Source organism: Haemaphysalis longicornis, unplaced genomic scaffold, assembly GCF_048455015.1.
Source record: "Haemaphysalis longicornis isolate Haplotype H1 unplaced genomic scaffold, Haemaphysalis longicornis Haplotype H1 scaffold_1, whole genome shotgun sequence".
Taxonomy (NCBI): Eukaryota; Metazoa; Arthropoda; class Arachnida; order Ixodida; family Ixodidae; genus Haemaphysalis; species Haemaphysalis longicornis.
The window spans coordinates 94,512,819-94,537,884 of record NW_027526203.1 but is presented as its reverse complement, the minus strand read 5'-3'; the positions used below and the strand labels follow the sequence as shown (position 1 = coordinate 94,537,884).

At 46.6% G+C, this 25,066-nt stretch overlaps 2 protein-coding genes across 2 annotated transcripts; both read right to left on the bottom strand.

Annotated features, from left to right (window-relative positions):
- Positions 1 to 1,388: 1,388 nt before the first annotated feature.
- Positions 1,389 to 4,143, bottom strand: LOC144178204 (alpha-crystallin A chain-like). The gene has a single exon (XM_077705869.1). The coding sequence runs from the start codon at positions 3,892 to 3,894 to the stop codon at positions 3,244 to 3,246; it is 651 nt and encodes a 216-aa protein (XP_077561995.1). The 5' UTR covers positions 3,895 to 4,143; the 3' UTR covers positions 1,389 to 3,243.
- Positions 4,144 to 9,470: 5,327 nt separating this feature from the next.
- LOC144178207 (heat shock protein Hsp-16.1/Hsp-16.11-like) lies at positions 9,471 to 10,703 on the bottom strand. Its single transcript, XM_077705885.1, has one exon. The coding sequence runs from the start codon at positions 10,473 to 10,475 to the stop codon at positions 9,891 to 9,893; it is 585 nt and encodes a 194-aa protein (XP_077562011.1). The 5' UTR covers positions 10,476 to 10,703; the 3' UTR covers positions 9,471 to 9,890.
- Between the last annotated feature and the right edge of the window lie 14,363 nt (positions 10,704 to 25,066).

The window sequence follows — 25,066 nt, the reverse complement described above, 5'->3', positions numbered from 1 at the left end:
ACAACAAAGGGCTTTAAAAATACGTAGCTAGCGCGGACTATGGAGTGAGCCTCATCGGCTGAGAAAGAATATGTTTAAAAATTGCTTACAAATTAAACGTAAAACGTATGGGGCTCAAGCTTGGCTCAAATGCTCCCCATAATTCGTTCTACCAGCTGAATGCATTTGATTGCCACCTTTGAAACGTGTTCTGGTTCACTTTAAGTGCACGAGGATTTTTTTGTGTAGTGTAATTAAAGATGGACCTTAATTAAGATCCTGCACCATAATAGGAATGTACTCACAAAGTTTAAAACAGTCGTTCGAGCACTTTTGGGCTGGGCAATGATATCTCATCCTACCCGTGCTCACTTTCTTAGGAGTGTAAATTCCAAGATCCCGCTCGCTCATTTGCCGGTTTATTAGAACAAAATCCTCAAGTAGTTCTTTGTAATCAAAAGCCAATTGGGCATATCAACTGGGTAAACAGACATTGAGTAATCCGTGAAAACACAGTCTACCCCAAACCCTCATATTGGTGGTTAGGGAAAACACTGTAAAACAGCTTTAAGACATTCGTATAGGTCGCCGATATAAGCAAACACGAGTTCGATATCTGAACGGGACGGCGATAAAATTCGGTCGGTCGTCGGTACTTAATTCTCTTAATAGAAATACTATTGGGCCGTTCTATTGGGCCCACGCTGGCCGTTCACATGAGCAAGACGGGCTAATCGAGCTATCCTATCCCCTAGAGAAAAAATATAAGAAGGATAACGCTCCCCCTCCTGTCCCTCCTCCTTTTTTTACCGTCGCATTTGTTTGCCGTAAAGTTCAACAAACGGCGTCCTACGGTGCGAAAAGCAACTTCACTCCAGACTGAGACGTCGCTCGGTCGCTATCCAAAGCACGAACAGTGCTGGCATGCCGGTGTGCTTCAAGGTAGGGGTAGGTAAAGGAGCACACACGGATAGGCGATCGGCGATAAAGCCCGCTACTGGAAACGCGAATTATTTTTCTTATAATTTTCATTTCCCGCATCACGGAATACGTCCCCGCGGGAAGTTTTAAATATTGAATGTTAGACGCCACGTGGTGCCAACCAGCTGAACTAGAAGCTTCCTGTCCCAGATTTCTGGATGTGTACACAGTTGTTGCGGAAACAGTTACTGAAACGCGTAGGTGCTGCGTAGTGCAAAGATGTACGACAGACCGCAAAAACTTGGGCAGACAAGGGCACGCGTTGTCTGCTCTTGTTCATCCCGTTCAGTGCACGTTTTTGCGCCAAACAGCGCACCCACACACTCCAAGATGGTTAAAAACCAACTAGCCCAATGCCAAGCTTTGGAGTTACTGAAAGTTGGGCAGTGCTGCGTATTTAAGTCCTTAGACGCGAAGAAAATGCCTCCTGAACGTGAAAACAACATTTTATTTTTGTTTATGCTTCAATACTTTGTACAAAAAAGGTTCCAAGACAGAAATAAAAATAACAGAAGCAATGCTTAATGTACAGCGGAACGAACGGCAACATTTGTGTGTTTACAGCAGAAATAAGAAACAAGCGCCCAAGAACTCTCCGGGATCGTCCGAGCTGAGTTCTTCGGAGTACATAATTGGGGTAGCCAGTGACTGATGAGCTAAAGAACCCTGTTCAAATAGCCCGGAAGAAATTTTAACCCCAGAGGTTGGGTGTCCATACACAAAACACGTACGGTTAACAACTTCCAACCTTTTTCTTACTAGAAGAGCTATTTACGACGACCTTCTTTTGCATTGAAGAGGACATCCAGACACTGGCAATGAACGCTTTCGTGAGGAATCATATTTGTTTCATTCTGAAATGGCCGGGAAAACTCTGGGAAACATACAGGAAACCTTGGTTCACTTTAAACGACCGATTTTTACCATAACGGTAAAGCCACGTGACAGGGTGAAGAAGTAAAAAAACTCAATGCAAAAAGTAAATAGACGGCACTAGTATTTGAGGAATGCCACTTACGAATGCGTTTTCTCTGAAGGAATTTCAACGAAGGCTTGGGCCGTGTAGTCAAGGATCCCTTCAAGAGCTGCACGGCGATGCACTTCGCACAGCTGCTATCACCAAGTTGTCGCGTGCCAGCTGTGCAAAAGTGCCAGTATGCAGAGCAAACTACTTGGCCCGAGATAAGTGCAATTGGTGCAGGCCCGACGCGCTGTAGAAACGGTGCACAAGGTGCGGCCATTCGTGAAACGGCACTGTTGTGCTTGCACCAAGAATCTACACGTTCGATCCAGTGACCAGAAAAATTTCGACGATAAACCGTTATTAGTGTTTTTAATTATATGCACTGGATATATTTCTTCAATTGATCTCTGAAACACTGCCCACTTTAATGAGCCGGCCACAATAGCACGCATTCTGAACATCCTACATCAGCGTAAACCCGGTGCTGTACATGTTACCCGTAAACTACAAACAATACTCAAGCTATGTGCGATGAGGTGCACATGACTAAATACTCGGAAGCTCTGGAGCTGAATTATTACTGTGGGTCGCGCAAGAAGGCAAAACGCGCACTTTTTGATGTGTAAACAAAGTGCGGTGCCTATTTCCATGCTGTGCAGCTGACATGCAACGCATTCAGAAAATGAACATGTCCAGAAGAATCCAAAATAGACACCAGACAGCACTTACGATTGCACTACAATTTCTGTTAGCAACACTCCACGAGGCATCAAGTCACATTTTGCGTTGCGTGCCGAGGCCCACATCTGTCATTCCTATGGTACTTCGAAGAGAGAGGATACCTATAGTCTTTCGGGATGCTTACATTTGTCGTGCCCTTGAGGGGAAATATAACCACACCGTAGAGGGAATACCAGAACAAGGGAAACCGCACAAATACCAGACCGGGCCCTTTCCTGCCAAAATATATCTGTCCCACTGACCTTCGCTAACTTATAACGGCAGACGAGGTGCTTAGCCACACAACCTTCTATTATTCGCATTCGTTTGCAGTTGAATTGCAAATCCCACCAACCAAAATATGCTTCCAGAAATGCCACAATCGGAGTCTACTAAAAGGACATGCAATACGTTCGAGAAAAACAAAACAAAAATTCGTGTCAAGAAAGTTGAAGGAGCGTCTTTGAGACATACGAGATTACCTACACCCAGAGCATCAGACGCCGTAACCCTAGAGCTGAACATTACACATGCTGTGGCGAAAGCGGGGAATGGCTGATAAACCGTTCCCCACTTCGTAGCGCTTCATCTCCACGTGTTTAGTAATCGTTGACGTAGAGGTATGCCTCAGCTTTCTGGTCACCATCGGGTTCCGCCGTCGCATGCTGCACGGGTTGAGAGCGCGAGCACTCCGCCCCGGGAAGTAGTGCGCAGATCTTGAGTTTCCCGTCGGCGGTCAGGTTGGACGTGATGCTCTCGACGTCGACGCCGTCGGGCAGCGATATCTCGCGGTGCGTCTCCTTGGAGGATCCGGCCCGCTGCCGCTTGCAGTGAACCAGAAGGCGGCCATCGATGGCCTTGACCGTGATCTCCTCGGGCTCGTACTCGTGCACGTCCACCTCCATGAGAAGCTTGTTGTGCTCGTCCACGGTGGTCTTGACCTCGCGGAAGGCCTTCTCAAATGACGGGAAGGACGGAGCCGGAACGATGTCGCGGAAGAAGTCGTCGAAGTCATCGAAGCCATACAGGAGCCGCGACCGCATGGGGAACCTGTCGAACATGGCGCTGAGCTCCCTGCGCAGGTCGTGCTCCGGCCGCGTGGCGGCTCGCTCGAGGGCCTGCTGGACGTGGCGGCGCACTTCAGTTCGGTAAGAGTCCTGCGGAACGCTCTGCAGAGAGTGGATCGGGATGACGATTTCGCTACGCGCCATGGGAAACTCGGGCAAGCCTCGCCGGAACGATCGGTCCATGGCGGCGCGGCAGCCGTCTTGTGGTATTTATGGAGCCTCTCTCTGCGCCGCGGCGGGTGTGCTCCTGGGCGCCCTCCCCCCCTCAGGTGCGGGGCGCCACGTCGAGAACTTTCGGTCGACTGCAAAGCGTCTCCGCCTTCGCCTCTTCCACACGCCACCCCACGACGCACAAGCGCGCGGTCTATGTTTAGACGCGACAACCCCCGCACCGCTCTGAAAAGTGCCATCTGGAACGAACTCGAACCATCCACTTCCTGCGTGCTGCGACGGTGGCGCCCTCTGCTATCTGTTGAACCAAATGAAGAGGGACGTTGGGCGGAATTTCCTAGAACCTCGCCCGCCTGACGACACCTTTCGCGTTAGGGAAACACACACCAGCTGTGGCCAGATGCTTTTACGATTTTTTCAGACGGCTTTAGCCAGGTGCTCTTATAGATCAATACATTCATGAAGGTGCTTAGCGACGGTCGTTTAAGCAGCCATAGCTAGCTGCTCAGAAAGATGCTTAGCAGGAGTCATCGCTAAAGGTTGCCGCTTTCTAGGCAACTTCACCTGTAATGAGTGAGCATTTCGTACCTTGGTAGCAACGTACGAACATGATGAACACAGGACGCAGTTACTAAGGTTGCCTATGACGCAGCGTTCAGCCAGCTGTAAGGCGTTTGTATTTGGTGCACACTTCTTTCACGTAGAGGTTCTTTGTAGCATCAAATAACCTAGCAATCGAAGTACTGAAGCCACTGCGCTCTCCGAAGCTGGACGACCAGCGAAACGTTTTTACCGCGCGACACAGGGGTGGCAGAAAAATTAAGTAAAAGGCATGAGCAAATCTTGAGCTTTGCCTGCGGTCATCCCAAAGAAGCACACTTTTCTTACTCCACTGACCTTGAAAATGGTGTCTATTTATAACTAGTCTCCTCCAAATGAATACCGATTTGATGAGATGAGTAAGCTTCTGATATAAGTCGTGCTTTTATCTTGCAAATTGTTTCAAAGAATAACTCCTCTACTCAAGATGCATGTCGCAGTGATGGTCAAAATCAGTTTTTCCACGACGCGCAACTTTGGCAGTGCCTGTAGTGCCAACACCCGAACGTTCGCGTTGCGACGACTCGCCCTACGTCACGCCTCGCGCTTCAGGGAGAGACACGGGTAGCCTAGGGAGTTTGTGTTCGCATATACGATGTCCCAGCCGTATGCGCTTCGCTCAATAAGGGCTGCGAATAATTATGCCCATAGTCTGTGCACTCACTGGCTCCCCCGAAGGCTTTCTTTTCGTTCCTCTTGAGTGCTAGGTGGCATGCCGCGTAGGCCGCACTATCGCAATTTAAATAGTATCAAATGAGGTGAAAAACCGTTATCTTTTCATGGAATTACTCGGATTTGTAAAATTTATTAGATTGGGCACAAAACCACTAAGCCCCGCATAAAGGTCTTAGTGCTTCCACGCAGTTTCAAAAAGAATGTGGGACAGGTCGATTGATTTATTGATTTTGGGATTTAAAGCAGCGAAGCTGCTACACCTGTGCTACGAGCGGGAAGGCTCCAAACTAATTTAGGGCCCCCGGGGCTCTCGAACGTGCACCGAAGTCTATCGCTTTTCGCCTCCATCAGAAACGTCGCCACCACGGCCGGGATCAAACCCACGTCCTTGGTCTGAGCAGCACCACACCTTAGCCACTGAGCCACCGCCAGTGTCGCAAACGGTAACCGCTGACGTTAGCCGTTAACGTTAACGACGAAACCGCGGCGAGTTTAACGTCGCACAAACAGCTCGTGCAGAAGGCGCTAAATTATCGGGTATGCCCATGTTCTTTTTTTGCATTAAAAGCCATGAAAACGTCATGGATCTATTCTTATCGGTTTTAAAACGGTCTTGCGAAATATAAAACACGTACGTTTTATTTAACATTATCAAATAATGCGGTCCGCGTTGTGCAGAAGAACAAGCATAAGATGGTGTTACATCTTCAGAAAAAAACTGTAGAAGCGGACAAAAAAAAACGGTTGCACGCATATACAAGCGCAATGCTTGTCCGGCTTGACATGCATTGGAAAGCATTGAGAGCTTGTGGGAGCTTAACAAAGCAACATGTTGACAATCACGTTCCGTTTATACGACGTATATAAATATACCCTAGCTCGAATCGAGAATTCGCAATACATTGTCGCACACAACGTTGCAATTCCCGCGCCAATTTTGTCCTTTCTGCCTTTTTATTGTTCTCGGCTGTGATATGGCCTTCAGTCGTTTAAAATGTGTGGTTTTGTGAGCCGATTTTGTGGTTTAGACAGCAAAGGTAGCCAATGATAAAATCTTCCAACTGTGTATAACTGTTTCCTAATGCGCTAGTTTTGCTCAGGAGTTGTCGCAGTACCGAGAAAAAGGCAATACTGGCGGCTTCCAGGCACAGTTGCTGGTGGGTCGTTTATCTACGAGTGCAGCGTAGTTTGTAGTCAGCTGTGCTGGGCTGGGCCGCTGCGATAACTTTACCCGTATCCGTAGAAGCGTCTGGAGGATTACTCCACTTGAAGTGCACCACGGAAAAGTTTGTGAGTCGGAGTGAGGCGAGCCAGAACCCGTTTTTGCAATTGTGAAAGGCGAAATGTGAAGTCATTCAGGTATTGCAAAAGTTCGATGCTTGCCATTTGATGTTCCAGTGGAAATATTCGGCGGTGAAAAACTCCTAAACACAAAACATTTCCGTATTACTAAACGGGTATGGAACCTAATTTACAGAAGGCCGGGTTCCCACTGTTGCCACAACTGTCGTAATAGCTTTAAAAAATGACGTCATTTCACGTCTCAGCCAACCGAACTGCGTGACATGTCGTTTTTTTTTACGTCCATAGATCACGATATGGCTCCAGTGTTTCACTAATGAAAAATAACCTGGTTCTACCAACTTTACACAATCGCAGAAAACTTTCACGACTTTCTCAGTTTCACAACGTCTTTTCCATAACCCATCTACGAGACGGCCCACGTATAGCTCATCCCGCATCGACCATCCGTCCGGTCAAGGTTGCCGTTCTGTCTGGCCGCACAAATCCATTCTCCCATTCATTTTCCCCCAAAACGTCTGCGGAATGGAATCCCCTTCCCCATCACATTGTGTCCATTGAAGATCCTGTATCACTCAAGAACGCACTTTCTGTACATGTAATGCAGTAACCTGGTTTTCTGAAATATTCTTGTATCCACTTACTGCTTCTACTTCTACACTCTTACCTGTTTCATGCACTGTACCCACCTCCTCTGTAACGCCGTAAAGGCGCTGAGGGTGCTCTAAAAACTAAATAAATAAATAAATAAATAAATAAATAAATAAATAAATAAGTAAATAAGTAAATAAGCAGCCTTACTCATAAAATCTATTTTATACTATGAGCCGTTACAATGCACGTTAGATTTTAGGTTATATCATTTACGTGAATACGGTATGGAACAAAAGGTATTTCTTACGGGCGCGCGCATACGTGCAATTGGTCTAAATAGATCATATCGCCTAGTTATACTAAACTGGTCTAAATATATCTAGATAGATCTAAATGGTCTAAATAACTGGTCTAAATAGACCATATCGCCTAGTAATTGTTAGCTGACCATTTGTACGCAGAAGAAATACGATTCAGCTAACGTGCAGCTGGGCATACTCTGAAAATTCTAGGTTGGTCTACTTCAAGGCAGCGCACTTGGATGAACCACAGCTGCGTCCAAGAAAGGAACAATGCCGAGAAACAATGTGAGCACATGAAAAGTCCGTCGAAAAATCGAACACAAAGAAGGTCACCACACCGCATGAATGTGGTAATGTTAGACCGTAATTAACGTTTTTCTAGCATGGCGTACGCTCCGCAAGCTCATTCGTTTGCTTTATTCGTAAAAATAACTTCCTGACTGACCAATTTCATGCATTATGGGAAGGTATCTTATAGTATGGTTTAAGCAAAGTTACAGAAATGCGTAAATCCGAAATGAAGTGTCATCACCGAACATCGAAAAATCCCATTTTTCTAAGCCTCTAGCGCCGTACTGCAGGTCCGAGAATTCATTCCAACCACGCGCAGAAAAGTCGACACATGGGCGGGGCGTTTTTGCTCTTCAGCTGCCACGGCGGCTGGGATCGAACCCGCGTTCAACTCTTTAGCAACGTAATTAATCCAAGATCACTCGAGCAGCAGGCAATAAAAATTTACGTCGTTTATATCTAGCTTCGAGTGAAGGCAACGAACTGCCCTTGATCAGCGAACCGAAAGCGTGCACCTTTATTCCGGATTATGCGCAGCTATCGCAACATGTAGATGCCGCAATGTGTGAAAGGCTGTTACGCTTGGTTCGAAGTTGTAGCGCGTGAGAAGGCTGACGAAATAAGTTCACGTTCACCAACACTCGCAACCCCTGTTTGTCATGGACGCATCTGGGTACACATTCGAGCGAAAAGGAGGCTGGCGCGAACATCAGAAATAGCTGTTTTCTCAGAATTCGACGTGTGTTTGGTCACTCGCTACGTCAGTGACTCTGGAACCCTGCAAGGCGAAGCCGGAAATTATTTGCAGTTTTCTGGCGGGTTCTTTTCGGTACTGAAAGATCGGTGCTACGAAATTATTAATTTTTCTACTTCACCAAGGGACATAGTTACGATTTAGTATTAGATTTAACAGGGTAATAGGGTCGGCGCTGGGATACTGCTCCCAAGATGCACCAGTATTGAATTTTTGCACAGTAGAGACTCTGCCAGGACATCCCAAAGCCTTGGGATGCATCTTCTTAGCCTCAACATCAAATGACGAACGGGCTTAGTAGCAAGCGGAGGCACTGGATAGAAATGGGAAAAGGGACAAGACATCCAGCCCGAAAGCGAAAAGATGACCTGTATATAAAACATCAAAGGTGTCAAAGTAAAAACAAAACACATGTCGGAATAATTTAACCGAATAAATAGTGCTGTGATGTGGCACAGCCGTTGCTGAAACTTGATCTTCGTCTTCATGAATCCATCGCAATGGTTTTGAGCAGGTAAGCACTGAACGTGCTGGCGTTACCCCAGCTGCTGCTACAAAACGCTGCTTCGACGTCTAAGAATAACGCCAAGGCCAAAGGCGCGTGTCACTCCACGAAAACACGGGCTGCGCTGCTGGGATCAAAGAAAACAACCCTCGTTGTTTTCATTGCTCCGTCGAATACAAAACACAACAGATGAAAGACCGCAATTCAGCGGCACGTGATTGCGTTCATCTGATTTCCAGTGAATCTCTCTAAAAATCGAGGTTTAGTGAATGGTCGTGTCACTAGGCCGGTCAGAAGCCCGACACGACATTCACATTTTACAATTTACATTTTACAATCAATTTACTTACATTCAAAGGAGGAGCAAATATTTCACGTTCACGGGGAACGTTTGTGTCGCTATCTGCAAAGACGTTTCAGTAAAAGACTCATACAAACGTGGGTTAGGCCTGCTGATAAAGGCTGAGCGATAATGCACGCGCGTCATACAAATCTAGGATACAGCTTCTACAACACTGCATCGCATATATCGCTGCCCTCTATCACAGAAAGTAGACACGCACGGTCAAACAGTGAACAAGCAACTTCATTGCTCGCAAACGTGTGCGAGTGTACAGTGGCGTAGAAAACCATAATTCATGCGCAATACACCCAAGAGCAAAAACCAACGCGAACAATGAGACCAGCGGCTACAGCGAGCGAACAAACGCGTCGAATTTGACATGCACGTGCCACTTTTTAGCGTGCCGTGGTGTCCTAGGTACTAGTGCCCACCGGGCGTCATACAGAGTGGATCACTGCTATCTAAAATGCGGAACCTGACTACCCCGCCGAAGCAATTTGTGTTCTTGTCCAAACGCTTAACGATTTCTGTAAATATGCCCAATTTCGACGCCTGCCGTTTGCGAGCGACAACCAATTCAGTCCTTAAACGGTGATTGACGTTATGGCTTTGCTGTCCTGGACGCGTTACAGCGCGGCACATTCACCGGTCGACGGGCTTCGCTCCGGCGCCGAAGTTGTCGCGGCTGACGCTGCGCTCGATCTCGCAGCGCACCGGGATGAGGTACTCGACGCCCTGGTTCTTCTCCACCGGCAGCGGGATCTGCACGATGAGCTTGTTCTCGGGCGTGAGTTTGCAGGCGATCTTCTCGACGTCGACGCCTTCGGGCAGCACCACGTTCCTCTTGAGCTCGCGCCTCACGGTCGTGTCTCCTTCGCTCTTCTCGTTGAAGGCCCGGATGGTCATGTTGCGGCCGACAGCCTTGAGAGAGATGTCGTCCGCCTTGAAGCCCTCAACGTCGAGCTCCACGGAGATCTTGTCTTTGTCGTCGCTGGCGAGAACTTTCACCTCCTTGACGATGCTCTCCTGGCGCTCCGGTCTCGGCGCTCCTCCACTGGACGGCAGCAGTTTGCCCTCGGGGAACATGTCGTCCAGGTACCGCATGCAGTCGGGGAACTCCTTGGCGAATTCATCCATCTGGCGCCGTACGTCCGCGGCGCTGTTGCCTTCAAAGACCCGGTGAAATTTCTTCACCTCGGTGCGAGTCTGCGTTGTGGCGCTCGACATATTGACGCTTGGGAGGTCTCAGCCAAAGTGATGCGCTGTTTGAGCAGCCGCTGCTCGTGGACCGAATGTCTGGTGTCGACTGCGCAGAGCCCAAGACTCTACTGCGCTGGTCGTAAGGAGATATATGTCTTGGGTCGTCGGCGTTCTTACTTCTCTTCCCTCGCTCTTTTGCGCTTTCTCTTGAACATTACAAGCTCACCCACTCAGGTCTCTCGTGTGCAGCTCTCTCGTGGCGTGTGACGGCCAGTTATATTTTTAGCGCCACCGGCGCCGAAAGAAGGCGGGGAAGGAACCCCCTCGCGGGTCGCTTCCAAAAAAGCCGGCCCTCCCTCACAACTTTCTTGTGGTTTTAGTTATTCGGAGCGCTCTAGCGCTTACCTCACACGAATGCTCTCCGGTGGCCATCTCGGTCGCAGCTGAAGGTGACGTGCAACGAAATCATAACGTCCTCGAGACCAAGGCCGCAGCACACTTGTCAACGTCACTGTTTTGTCCGTGCATGCGCAGTAGTGATAGGAAAGAAAATGGAGTGTTTAGAGCTCGCGCATGACTCAGGGCAGCCGAATTCGGCGGCGGTGGCGAAAGCCCTACGAGCGCCGTGTGACACAACTCATGTCAGACGCGCCCTACTTTTTTTCTCGCAGTGTCATAAGCGAGGCCGCTTCGTTCAGCGTGGCGAGAGTTGCCAGCCATGTGCGAAGAGCAATTGCATTTCAGTGAGTGAGTGAAGAGGCTACGAGTATTTGGGAGGACGAACAGGAAATTACCTCCGTCCAGGGCCGCTACAGCCGCCGTGAGCTGTGACGAAATTAACCGAAAACAAGCATGTGTGGATGAGGCCTCGAATGCATGGTCTTCTCATGGTGTGTTTGCCGTTTGTGCCCCTCTGAATTAAACAAAATTCAAATACACCCAGTTGCAGGTGAAAGGAAAATGGCAATGCAAAGCATACACCCCACTTAGCAAGCAGATAATGTCGTTTTAACCCGGGAAAATTAAACTGGCGCGGCGAGAAAGTAACTGGTAAAAAAATTTTATTCGCGATTTTATCGCGCACAAAACTTGAGGCCCTTAAAGTTGAATACACACTCCCGCTTCGTGACCGATGATTTTTTATTGGAATGGTTCTGAGTATCTTGCTAATTTGGTAAATAGCCACACATAATCTATGAACGATTACAGTAAAATATCATTGTGTGCCATTCGACTAAACTTTTATTTCTGACAGTTTTTTCGAGGTAGCCTGGTATGATTAAAACAGCATGTTTACAGCTCCTTTTGTGACTGCCCCATGAGGCACGCTGTAAACCATTTATTTATTGCAGTGCCTACATTCGCCCGAGGTTATTACAGGAGGGGGGATTAATACAAGGCATAAGGAATTGCGCGTATGAGTTTCAGATGCTGCAGTCCGAGAGAAATTTGGACGGTGAAAGAATTAGAATATACAAGCAAACATCAATACGAAAACAAATACGCATAGGCACCGTAGTTTTCAATTGCATGATATGTGGCAAAGACTGCTTGCAAGACATGAAACCGGGCATAAAACAACTCACAAAACAGGGCATAAAACAGGGATTATACAGGACAAATATTAACATATTGCAAGACGGGAAAAACGCACTACTTATTGAGTAAATGCTGGGACAGTAATTCAAAAAATCAATCGTCGCTTATTATTTCCATGACGTGTCGCGAGGGGCGATTCCAATGTTTCATGGAACGGGGAAAGAAGCAATTCATAAAAATTGAGGTGCGCGCAGCTATTTCTCTTATCTTAAATTGGTGGTCTCGCCGAGTAGATACGTGGGTTGGTGGTTGTAAATATAGATCCCTGGTAACGGCAGTGCATTGAAGGTATGCAGTTAAACGTGGAGGTCACGAACCTCTATGTAACGAATTCCTGGATTTAGCGAAGTTTTTCTATTCCCCATTTTAAGCCCCATTGAAAGCCATGCGTTTGCGACCTCTGTGTAACGAAGGCGCTGCGGTGCTTACCCTTGATGTAACGGATTCTCTACGCTGATGAGCCATTGTTTTTTGCACTTTTTCTGAGCAATCGTCTGGATGTATGTACTAATTTAGCTAATTTAGTCCGCAAAGCAAACTACCATACGTTTGCACGAGTGTGTGGTGTCGGTGAGGTGCTGGGCCTGCCTGTCGGCGTGTTGTCGCGTGTCTCTACTGCTATCTGTGGTGTCGGTGCATAGGTGATAAGTTCCGCTGCCACAAAGCGAAAAGGTTTGTGTTTCCAACAAAAGCTTGCAATTTTAAATGTCGAATCCGCCGGCGAGAAAGAACAACGTCACCACCCGGGACAGTATCCCATCTTGCACACCCTTACACCAATTCTCAGTGCGTAAAAGAACATCAAGTTCTCGAAAAAAATCGTCATAATCCACCCTGTGAATGTGGTTGGAAAGCAAATCTTTAATCGGAACCCACAATGTTTACCCATCCGACGTCACGTAAATTCCCTCACGTCGCTCTACAAATAAGGGAAACCCGAGAGAAGTGAAATGCACTAAACCACAGCCTTCATTACTTCAGAGAGATATTCTTGGGCAGGGTAAATAAAGGCGTGATGCATGAAGGTTGGTTAGTTGAGCTGTATTGGTGTAGCACATGAGTGGAAACTGTTCATAAAATTGAAGGAAGCTCAAATCCGGTGTTAGACGATCTCACTTCTCCTTCTCCGTTCCCTGGGACGGAGGGGACGAGATCGGCCGCAAAAAAGGAAGAGGCGGAGTGGGAGGAACATGAGGAGGAAGAGAGGGATGAGGACGAGGAGGAAATACGTCTACTGAGATTTTTTAATGGCCCAGAGTGCGGCCCAGGGGAGTGGTTCCTTCTTCACTGGAGCCAATATGCAGCCCGCGCTGCCTGTGCCTGCCTGTGCTGTGTCCACCAGCTGAAGCAGGGCAGGCAGAGGGGGGCTGGACAGCAGCATCTCCCATTGCTTTTGTAGGGTATTTGACCGAAAGAGAGGAGGGTGATCAGGGCTAAAGTCGCACACCCCGCTTATGTGGCGGATTGTTCGTACTTCTGAGCAAAATTCTGAGCAACCCGACCAGACGAGATTTCGTCGAACCTTAGATTTCATTTCGAGCAAGAGCTGCTTTGCATCTAAAAACGCGAAAACGTGTCCCTCGCAAAGAAGGTTTAGGCCAGCCAAGCGAGTTCTTTATTTGAGTAATGGTAGTAGGAAACTCATAATAGTGATATGCAAATCAAACAGCACGATTCTGAAAGGATTCTAGGCGGTTGATAAGATTTTGAGTGTGGGTATCTCACACAAAGCATGCGTACTTGAGGATGGGCCGAATATTTGCTATGTATAGCCATCCCTTTACTTCCCGACCTGCATGTCTAAAATTTCTACAAATAAAGTTCAAAGGGGATGCAGGTTTGAAAGGCATTGCTTTTAGGTGACGATTCCAGGTTAAGTCAGCTGAAAAGATTACTCCTGAATATTTAACTTCGTTTTTCTTTTTTTTTTCCTACCCGCCGCGGTGGCTCAGTGGCTAAGGCGTTGCGCTGCTGAGCACGAGGTCGCGGGTTCGATTCCCGGCCGCGGCGGCCGCTTTTCTGATGGAGGCGAAAAGCAAAAACGCCCGTGTGTACGAGATTTCGGCGCACGTTAAAGATCCCCAGGTGGTCTAAATTAATCCGGAGCCCTCCACTACGGCGCGCCTCATCGCCTGCGTTGCGTCGGCGCGTTAAACCCCACAATCAATCAATCAATTCGTTTTTTTTTCCGGAATGAGCACAGTATTCAAAGTGTAGAGGCACGTGTTTCCTAGAAAATCGAATGTGTTGGCATATTCTGATGTTAAAGGCGTACACCATGTCCAGCACCAAGAATGATTTTGTCGAGATCTGATTGTAGTGCTATTTTATCGGAAAGCTCATTATTCTGTCTGTATAAAATACAGTCAGATGACTGTGTTTTCAGGCATAAAGCCTGAGTTTTCACCTGAATGCCCTGCCCTATATCATAATAGACATCAGAAATAGCAATGGCCCCAGCACTGCCCCCTGAGCAACACCGGAAGACACACACTGTATGGTAGATTCGGTTCCATTGACAACTTTTTGGTAGCGTCCCCTGAGGTAGCACCAGAGCCATTGAATAATATTTTGGGAAAATCCAATAAAATAGAGTTTGTCATTAAGAAGTGTACGATCGAGAATTCTCATTGAACGCTTTTTTGAAAATCTAGTAATGTACAGTCGGTTTCATGGCCACGGTCGTATGATTGGAACATGTGGGAAAATTCTATCAGCTGAGTGGAGCAAGAATTCCCCCTGCCTTGCTGATTATCTACAAAAAAACTATGATTTTGAAGGTGACGAAAAATGCGAGAGGCTTCGGAGCAAATGGTATCGACATGCGTCGCCGAAGTTATGAGGTCAAGAGCATGCAGATGTATTTGTATGAAGTGACTGAGCTGATTAGAACAGAGTTGATTTGATACGTGTGCTGAGATGTGATGTGTTTCCGTATGAATGACAGTGACTTAAACTTTGTTAAGTTTAATGGCATGTGTCATTTGTTACACCCCAGGGAGATGTTGTCTAAGTCAGTTTGCAGGGTGTTATGATCGTTAGTGACGGCAATAGTTCTGTACAAAAAACAATCGTCAGCAAATAGTCAGAGTTTCGATGTGATGATAAGGGCAAGTCATTTATATAAATTAGAAACAGTAGAGGTGATAGACTAGCCCCCTGCGGGACTCCGGATGTTACGTTGGTTAGATCGGACTTCCGATGATTAGCAGAGGTAAATTGTGTGCGTCCCTTCAAAAAGTGTTAGATCCATGAGAGTAAGTTCAAAGGAATGTTTAAGGTAGATAGTTAAGCAAGTAAATGGTTATGGCTAACACGGTCGAAGGCTTTTGAGAAGTCAGGCACAATCTGGGCAATCTTCCAATCGTCTGGTACGACGCCTGATTGTAATGACTGTAAATAATAAATACAGAGTTAGGCTTGAGCAGTATGCGGTGTTTTTAACTGTTTGCTGTTAATCTTGTCCCAGCCTGCCAACGATGATAGCTTAAGATTACTAATTAAGTTGGTTATTCCCTCAGGGCTCATCCGTATATCTGGGAAGGTGTCGCATGAAGGAGGTTCTGGTTGTGGGATGGTTCCGGAGCTAGAAGTAAACACGGAGGTAAAATAATTGTTCAGGACGGCTGCACATTGATTGCTGTGAATGAGTTCACCATCATCACTTGTTAGTTGGAGTTGTTCACACCTAGACTTGGGTGACAGAATGCACCAAGATATGTTAGGATTTGTTTTAAAAAATGATAGTAGATCAGAAGAGAAAAATTTGTTTTTTGCTTCGGTAAGTGCTGTGACGTACTGTTTGGCGCACGTGTGGTATTTTTACCATGTGGCCGGGTTGTTTTTTTTTATTAGCTAGTCTGTAGACATGTTTTTTTCGGTTTAGAATGGATTTCAGTTGCCTACTGAACCACTGATTGTTCGAGTCGCAGGTTACGGTTAGCGTTGGTATGAATTTGTTCTGTAATTCAAGAAGTTTGTTTTTATACAACTCCGAATTAGCGTTCACTGAGCGGGCTAAATATGAGTTACAACAGTCCCCGTAAAAACTAGCAAGCTCATGATTAATGGCATCAGAGTTCCCTTTGTTAAAATCCGTTATTACTTTTTTTGGTGGGAGTTTCTTTCCTGATGGCAATATGGAGTAATATGGAGTTAATGTTAATATGGAGTAAATCATGGTCACTCAAACCAGGTAATGATGTCACGCTTGTAACGTCGTCGGGGCGCATTGTTAACAGCAGATCAAGCGTATTATTACCTCTAGTCTGACAGGTTATTGTTTGTTCAAGGTTCAAATCGAGTGACAGGCTGACAAAATGGTTGGCTTCGCTCGAAGGGGATCTGTTCGGCACGGAGAGCTGGGGCCAATTAATTTCAGGGAAATTGAAGATAGCGGTTAGGGAGCGGCTGAGCAGGTCGCAAAATGTCGGTTCACTGTGAGGTGGTCTGTAGGACACGCCGATAATGGTTTTTACTCCGTGCGAATGAATTTTTACTTAGGTTAGTTCGATTGTCTCGTCGTGACACACGAGTGACGAGTCTATGATGTTTTTTACAGCAATCAGAATGGCTCCCCCTGTACGACCAATTCGGTCGCGGCGATAAAGAGCGAAGTTTGGAGTAAGGGGAAAGATTTCGCGGTCAAGAATGTCAGCATGAAGCCACGTTTCGGTTAGGATGACTATGTCTGCGTTAGCGTCACATATGAAACTATCTAGATGGTCGCGCTTTGGTATTAGGCTGCGTATATTAGTGAATGCAATGCTAAAGTTCAAGTGTGACAAATGCCGAGGGGTGTCGTTATGGTTGGGGCAAGGCGAATCACGTCATTTACTGTTTCCCGTCAGGTTACTGGTTGTATCGTCGATGCAGATTTTCAAGTGGTCTAGAACATTCTAGGAGGGAGTCGGAGGCGGAATCGTAATAATAGCATTTTTTGCCAACATGCAGCCTGTGGAGACGAAGTTTAAATGCACATTGCGCAGGCCTGATGAATTTGAGAAGCTTTGAGCGAGCAAGACGGGTGGCAGAGGCGAAGTCCTCTGTTATCGCAAAGTTTGTGTTTTTTAGTTTGGGGCCGCAAGACAGTATTTCCTATTTGGTCTGAAAGTTCATAAATTGAACTATTATGGGCCACTTTTTTTCAGGGGAAGGTGTTCCGATGCGGTGCGCTCGCTCGATATTGTTCGGAAAGATTTCAGAGGACAGTTTTTCTTTGCAGAACGCCAAAACTTTATCTTCCGAGTCTTTCCACGTTTCCTTGTCATTATCGTCGATTCCAAGGAAAAGTAGGTTGTTTCTGCGCAGCCGGTTGCTCACATCAACACGTGCAGCCTTGAGAGCTGCAATGTCTTGTTTTAGATTGCCTGATTCTACAGTGATGGGTGCGGCGTCAGGATGTTCGTGATAGGCCTCTAGTTTAGACACCCTGCAGGACAGCGTTTATATTATACCTTCCTGCGATTCATGGCCATTCAGTTTTTGGAATTCTTCGCGGGTGGCAGTCTGATGATCCTGAAGCTCTTTAGTCACGTTTAGAATGGCTGTGATTTCCTTAGTGGAGCCAGGGGGTTTAGCTCTACGTCTCCACTAAGAAGCAACAGTAGCTGGCTTAGTACGTTTTGCGCGAGCATACGATAACAGGCAGAGTTGATACAGTGGAAGTACAGGGCAATGGGGCACGACACCGCAATAACAAAGCGATTACTAGAGTGATATTCTTTAGCACGGTTGAGGTAACTAACCTGGAATGTTAGAAGGGCGAGCATGGTGCGACTGACGATGCCGTGCCCCGAGTTGTGGGTGTTGTCGCACAGATTATGTACGCCGCGCTCAGGCCACGTGACTTCTGTCGTTGTTGGCGACGGCTGTTGCCAGGCGAACGTTCCAGTGCGAGCCAGATTTGGGGGTTCAGGCTGCTGCGCTTCGACGAGGTAAGGGCTTTCGGCGTCGCAGGGTCCAGTCAGCGGCTGTAGATCCAGGGACGAGCAAGTACTGACGGGGAGCCAGCATGGCAGCACCTGGAATGTTAGAAGGGTGAGCATGGTGCGACTGACGATGCCGTGCCCCGAAACGTTTTGGGGTTACATTTTATTTTTGAACCAAAAGAGAGGAAAAAACTCTCTTGAAAGTTTCTACCTGAAGCTTTATTTGAATATTCCTCTCGTGTAGGGTAGCCTGAATGCCTCTTTGCTTCTTTCCCTCTTTCCGTACTTCTTGAATATGCGTTTCCTTTTAATTAATAGAGTTTTATTTTCCTTTGTGAACCACGGTTTATTTTTCCTTTGTTTAGCTGAAAGTATTTTAAACGGGATATGTAGGTCAATGAGAGTTAAAAGTTTATGTTTGAGCAGTGACCACAGATTGTCTGTATTGGACGAGGCGGTAAGGAATTCAAATGTTTCAAAGTCTCTAAGGCCAGCGACAGGCTACCCGAATTGCCCCTGTCGTATAAATAAGCGTTTCTAGGTCGTACAACAGGTGCATTAGGTCAGGGACAAACTATGCGAGCGGGCACGCATTCGTGGTCACTAATGCCAGGTCTGTGTAGCACGTTTGGTATTAAATCTGGTGAATTTGCAAAGAAAACGACCGGAGTGCTGCTTGTGCAAGGAGGGTACGGGTGTGGTCTTCAACAGAATATAGGTTGAAGCGAAGTAAAATAACATAAAATAACTGCCTCTGCCCGCACCACTAAGTATCGCAGGCTTAACGCAAAACTAATATAAAAGAATTGGCCGAGGGGCAAAAGATGTTTTCAACCACCCCATTGGAAATAAATAAAAGGGGGAAAGAGCTACTCAGCGACACCACAGCCAGGAGAGCGGTCCCGGGGAGACTCCTCTGATCTCCCCTGGGAAATTAGTCTTCAGCAAACTGAAAGAGGCCGTGGCGGAAATTTAATTATCAAAATCCTTGAATAGGGCTCACTAAGACAAAAAATGCGCGCCAATACACCCTGTGAATGTGCTTGGAAAGGAAAGCTATAAGCGGCACCCATAAAGATTACCCATGCGACATCACTTAAATTCACTCCCATGGCTCAACAAATAGTGAAACCAGAGGCAAGTGAAATGCATTCAACCACACCCTTTACTACTTCACAGAGATATTCTTTGCTAAGGTCAAATCAATACATGATAAATGAACAGTGTTTTAGTTGTATTGGGGAAGCACATAGGCGGAAACGCATTCTTTATAAAATTCCAGTAAGCTCAAACCCGGCGTGAGACGACTTACTTTTCAGTCTCTGCCGCCGCCGACAGAGGCGACAAAATCTGAGACATGGAGAAGGAGGAGGAACATGGAGTTCCGAAATATGAATAAAAGTATTTCTTCATATTTCGGAACGCCCCGAAGGGCGGGCCAGGGGGGTTGTTCCCTCTTCCCTGGTGCCCACATGCATTCCGCGCTGCCTGTGCTCTGTCCACCAGCTGAAACTGGGTAGGCAAAGAGGGGCTGTACAGCAGCATCTCCCATTGCTCTTGTGTAGTTGACTGGAAGAGAGGCAGGTGCTGAGGGCTACAGTCACACACCTCGATTATGCTGCGGAGTGTTTCTACTTCTGAGCAAAATTTACATTCAGTAAAGCCACTGGGGTGGTTTCAGTGAAGACGCATCCATTGGTATGAGCCGTAGGGTAGTTGTTCCGTGGAAAGTTCAGGGTGCGGTGAGGGTAGGGTCTGTCTCTGAAGGCGATAATGCTGAGTTATGTCCCTGAACGCGTTATGTCCCTGAATGTGAGCGGGTGGCTGTCTACGTGCAGCTCCATCAAGGAGTATTTGAGTGTCTTCCTTCATGTGTCGTTTGGCGCGAGGGCGGACGCAAGGAGCTCTGATTTTCGAGGTGAACACTGGAGGCCACAGGCTTTAGCATATTGGCGTACCGTAAGTGAGATTGCATGCATTTGTGTGAGCTTCCTTTAAATTTTGTAAGTCCTAGCGTATGCTCAAGCTGCGCACACGGCCGCTACACGTTCCGTGGGTGGAGCGCACAGCGGCGTGATATGTCGCTGGACGCTATCACGTGGCATTCAGTGAGAACGCAGGGGATAAACCCGCAGATGTGCTTGCTGAGTGCACCGCCTGTCTTTCCCTTTTCCACGTGGGCTCGTAGCTAAATCGGTGAGACAAGGGGCTCTCGCTTTGTTACTCTATTAGTTCCAGGTTCGATGGCTGGCGGTGTTGCAGTCACTCCTTTTATTTGTTCGCGGGAGTTTTCTGGTGACACCAACGGTCGCGAAAGAACCCTTGGGGGGTAGAGGTAAAAAGCGTTGCTTTAAAACATGGGCATTCCCTTTCGCCAACAAACATGAGGCATGTGAATGTCGCCACCTAGCAGAAGGTAATCTGTGGTAAGTTTATGCAAAATGTTGGACAGTTCAACAAAAGGTTGATTGTTTCTTTCACAGGGGGCGATAAAAGGCCCCAACTGAAAGTTATACTCCAGAAGCGAGCATGACCTTACACCAGACTTACTCGCAGTTCATATTGAAATATCGAAAAATAGGCTGGGTGTATGCTTATTCACAAGTATGAACACACCGCCACCGTGAGCGTTCCTGTCTTGGCGTTAAGCAATGTAGTTTTCAGGGAAAACTTCAGAACTTGAAATTGCATTATTAAGCCACAATTCGGATCCAATAATAACGGCTGGGTTAATAGACTATAACAGCGTAACAGCGGCTATAACAGCGATAATGGACCATAACAGCGTAACAGCGTTAACATCGGATTTATTTTTTATACCGCGGCAACTGACACGTAGATCATTAATACCAGATGATTGTGCATTAGAACCCGTACGGCTAACACAAGGACGAACAGGCTTCACCCGATGTGCTGCTTTTAACTGAACGATACAATCGGACGCTGGGTCATAAACGTACGCGAGTATACTGATGGTGAGCTGGTCATGACTAAATTTTCACTTCTGAGGCTGCTGTTTCCCGAATTCAAGAAGCCTTTTTTGCTCCATTCGCACCGAACGAGACACCTTTACGAACAGGAAAATCTGTCCCTTTTAGCTTTGTGCAAGCCGATAACACGGCACCCCTTTCCTTAAACCTGGAAAACCTAACAACTATGGGGTGGTGTACGTTTTGATGGAAGGCGCCTATCCTATGAGCTCGATCACTGTTATTCGGGTCTATGGCAAAGCCGAGTTTTTCGGAGCCGAAAGCAATAATACGCTCTTCCAAAAATAGTAGATTGTTCCGAGGCAGCGTGTAAACGCGTCTTCCGCACGTGTTCGCAATTAATTTGCCTTGGATAACTGTTGCTTTGGAAGTTACCTTGGATTGCGCAGTGATCGGTGTCGTTTTACGTTATGTCATGTTATGTTGAAAACATTGTGTTTACAGCAGCTGCACTTTGCGCCGAATAGTTCCAAAACATAGGGAAGCTGTCAATGACCTATAGGAAAATGACATCGTATTTTTATGGGTCATTCTTATCAGCTTTTGTGCGCACGTCCACTAATGCACATTGTCCAAGTTGGTGCTTGTTATTAGGCAGTTTTAGCATATCGTTACCGTGTTTGCGTTACCGTATACCGTGTTACCGGAAGCCGAGTTTCCGTTTACCGCTGAAAACGGCAGGGCACGTTTTAGCGCACCGTTTGCGGTTTGCGTATTCCGGCTGCCGAGGCGCACGTAGCGACATCTGATGAATTAGTCTCAAAGCAAATCAATCATAATTTTCTTGCTCATATCAATTTGCATTCGTTTAAAGTAACTTGAATATGTCACTTTTGAGGTAAAGCATTCACACTAACTGTAGTTGTTTTGGCGATAGTGTAGCCATCACGTGTAGAGCTTTAAAAAGAAAACGAGTTGGTGGCGCCATCTACTGCGGAGAGTTAGAATCAAGGTGAAATAGAATTTGCCCCCGCGCTAAGTATTTAGGCAAGAAATGAGTAAAATATGTCGTAGCAATTACTCAATAACCTACACTACCTTGCCTAGCACACGTTTTGAGGCCGAAAAGCACTTTGCAAGCACAGAAACCTATCTGAACTATTTGAGGCGGGCAAGGCTTAGAACCAGTAGGGACGGCCATATTGCTCACCCATCTAAGAAAAATGGTCGATTGTCGCTTTCCTGAGCATTATTTAGCAAGAAAAACGTAATAAACAGCATCAAGTAAGATTACTTTATTCGGCCGTACCAAGCATAAAGCGCCGACCGCACTGCATACGCGAAGGTAAACTTCGTCTGCTCAGGAAGCTCGCTGGCGACGGTAAAGCCTGTGCCGATAAGTTACCGTTCACGGTAACTCTCTGGAATGCGCAGTCGACTTCCGCAAACCCCGTAAACGGTAACGCAAACGCGGTAAGGATATGCTAAAACTCTCTATTCTCTTTTGCTTGTTTTAAGCAACGTTAAGGATAGGACAGTCGCCATTGCTATGTCCACAGTTACAATTTAGAAGCGTCCACACCGTGTACGTTCTCTTCATCTTCCGATATAATTAGGGCAGAAAGTTGGGCTGGTTCGTTATTAACTAACTGCATTTCACTAGCGCAGAAAGGATGAGGACGAAGTACACAGGATGCTCGCGGGAAGACAGCGTCCAGTGTGCTTCGTCCTTTTCTCGCTCCACACCTCTATAAAGACACCACTAACGCTGCACATGTCTGGGTGAGCTGGCCCGCATGATGCTTGAGCGGTTAGCCTCGTCAAGACAAACACGAAAACAGACGGGTAAAATGTGTGCGGAGTAAATAAAATAAGTATTTTTCTGACCCATGCGCCAAGCGCGACTATTAATTCTTCCAACACGGCGGGGCGCTTCTTCTGCACGGGTACGGTGCTCCGGTCCTGTTTTTCACGCGTTAGCGTTGTTAAGCCCATTTTTCGATTTTCCCGCGGCTGGTAGCCGTCCGCTATTTAAGGTCCGCAAAATTACTTTTAGGGGCCTTATCCGCTATCAGCCGCGCCCAACGAGCGTCCACGGAAATACATCAGCGGTGCCAGCCGGAAGCTACGACTAAGGCAACACGATTCGCGGGCCGGCATGAATTTGAATATTGCGCGGGGGCAACTGAATTGTGAAAAGGACAACGATGCTACGGTGGATACGAAAGAATGCACACGCATTTTCAGCACACGAATTCTCGCAACGCCCGGTCGGTGGTAGCATACTCGGCAGACACGGTCGTCAGCAGTGCCCGCCACTGACGCCATAACACCAAAGCGCTCTTCAGCCGGAAAATAAAAAAATATATAAATTTTCGGTTATTCACGTGCCGAAGCTACAGCTGGGCTACCAGGCGTGCCGTAGTGGAAAGCCCCGGAATAATTTCTTCCACCTGGGGCCCCATTCCAGACTGCACAAATTCACTGTGAACTGTGAATTTGCCGTGGAGTTTTTTCTGATTGGCTTTCAGTTTTGATCACGTGCTTCCCGTTGACAAAGCGGTTGTGTGTGCTTTTGTCAATTTGAAGTTTTATGACGTGAGTGGCCTCTAGTTGAGTTTGCCCCAGTTCTCTTTACTGAAAGCGCATTATTCTTGGCCGGCAATGAAAAACCACCCGACATGACAACTTAGGCCCGTCTTTGCTATTCATCAGCTGTACTGCCTGTAATACACGCCCTCTCGGTGATTGGCTGAGAAGGCGTGATGTAATATAAACAGTTGGCGGGAACGATTAAGTTACACATTGGCAACTTCAGCCTCCATAAAAGTGACGTAATGTTGCGTAACAGCTTGAAAATGGCGGTTGCCGTCTTCATGAAATAGGGCAATACATTTCACCCACGTTCGGCGCCGGGAAAACACACTGAATTTGCCGCAGGCGCAGTTGTGGCATGGCGCCTGGTTTAGAGCATGTTTTCTACCGAAAGAAATAAAACAGTTTCCATACACGTCACGTCCGGTACTTGCGGCTTCCGGCGGCGCCATATTGGGGTACACAGTGTTTACCCATGATTACGTGGGTGCGGGCGTCTTGCAACCTCATCGATATGCAGGTGCGCTTCGTGAGCTACAAAACACCATGGGTAACGCCCTCAATGCTAGCCTTGATACGAAACAAAAAAAAAAGATTTTTCATACATTCTTGCGCACTCGATGGCCGGCAGATGTTTTAAAGTTAAAAAAAACTAGAAACAAATTAAATGTTGAACATAGAGCCGCGAAGACTGCCTACTACCAACCACTTTTTGATATCAAGCAAAAACACCCTGACGCTGTTTGGAAGCTGATAAATGACATCTTAGGACGCGAAGAGAAAAACCTTTCCCCCACAAAGGTAATCCACGTCAACGGCGAGTTGTCCAGCGTGCACTTGCTGACCATTTTAATAGCCATTTCACCAATGTTGGTGTGTCCATCTCTGCAGGGTCGACTGTAGAAACACTGCCAAATACCCCTGCTCATAGCGTATTTCTGCATCCAACTAATGAAATAGGAATATACAGAACATTTATGGCTTTGAACAATAGTAAAGCGTTAGACGCAGACGGCATACAAATAAAACCAGTAAAATACGTTTTGCCGCTTATCACTGCTGTTTGGACTCATATTTTTAATTTGATTATTCAGTCAGGCGTATTTCCAGATGATATGAAAAAATCTAGATTGAATTCTAGTTGTTATTTTTACTGTTCATTAATGATATTGTTGATAACTGCGTTGTTAAAATACGTTTATACGCTGATGATTGTGCACTGTATTCTCTTATTCACGCAGTCGAAGATCAAGTATAGCTTAACACAGAAATTGAGAAACTCATGAAATGGTGTAGTTCTTGGCAAATGTGTGTCAACTATCAGAAAAGTGTGGCTATGTCGATAACAAATAAGAAGTGTCCCCTTGTTTATGACTACACAGCTGATGGAAATATCCTAAATCGAGTAACTGAGTACAAGTATCTCCGCTTGCATATATGTAGCAACATCCACTGCGATCGACATATCAACTACATAGCTAATAATGCAATGATGAAATTACATTTTTTGAGACCTTCTCTTCGATATTCGTCATATGACACTAAACTTTCCAACCCATTCTTG

Excerpts from the sequence above, each read along its gene's own strand:
- LOC144178204 (XM_077705869.1), bottom strand. The coding sequence starts at position 3,894 with ATGGACCGATCGTTCCGGCGAGGCTTGCCCGAGTTTCCCATGGCGCGT.
- LOC144178207 (XM_077705885.1), bottom strand. The coding sequence starts at position 10,475 with ATGTCGAGCGCCACAACGCAGACTCGCACCGAGGTGAAGAAATTTCAC.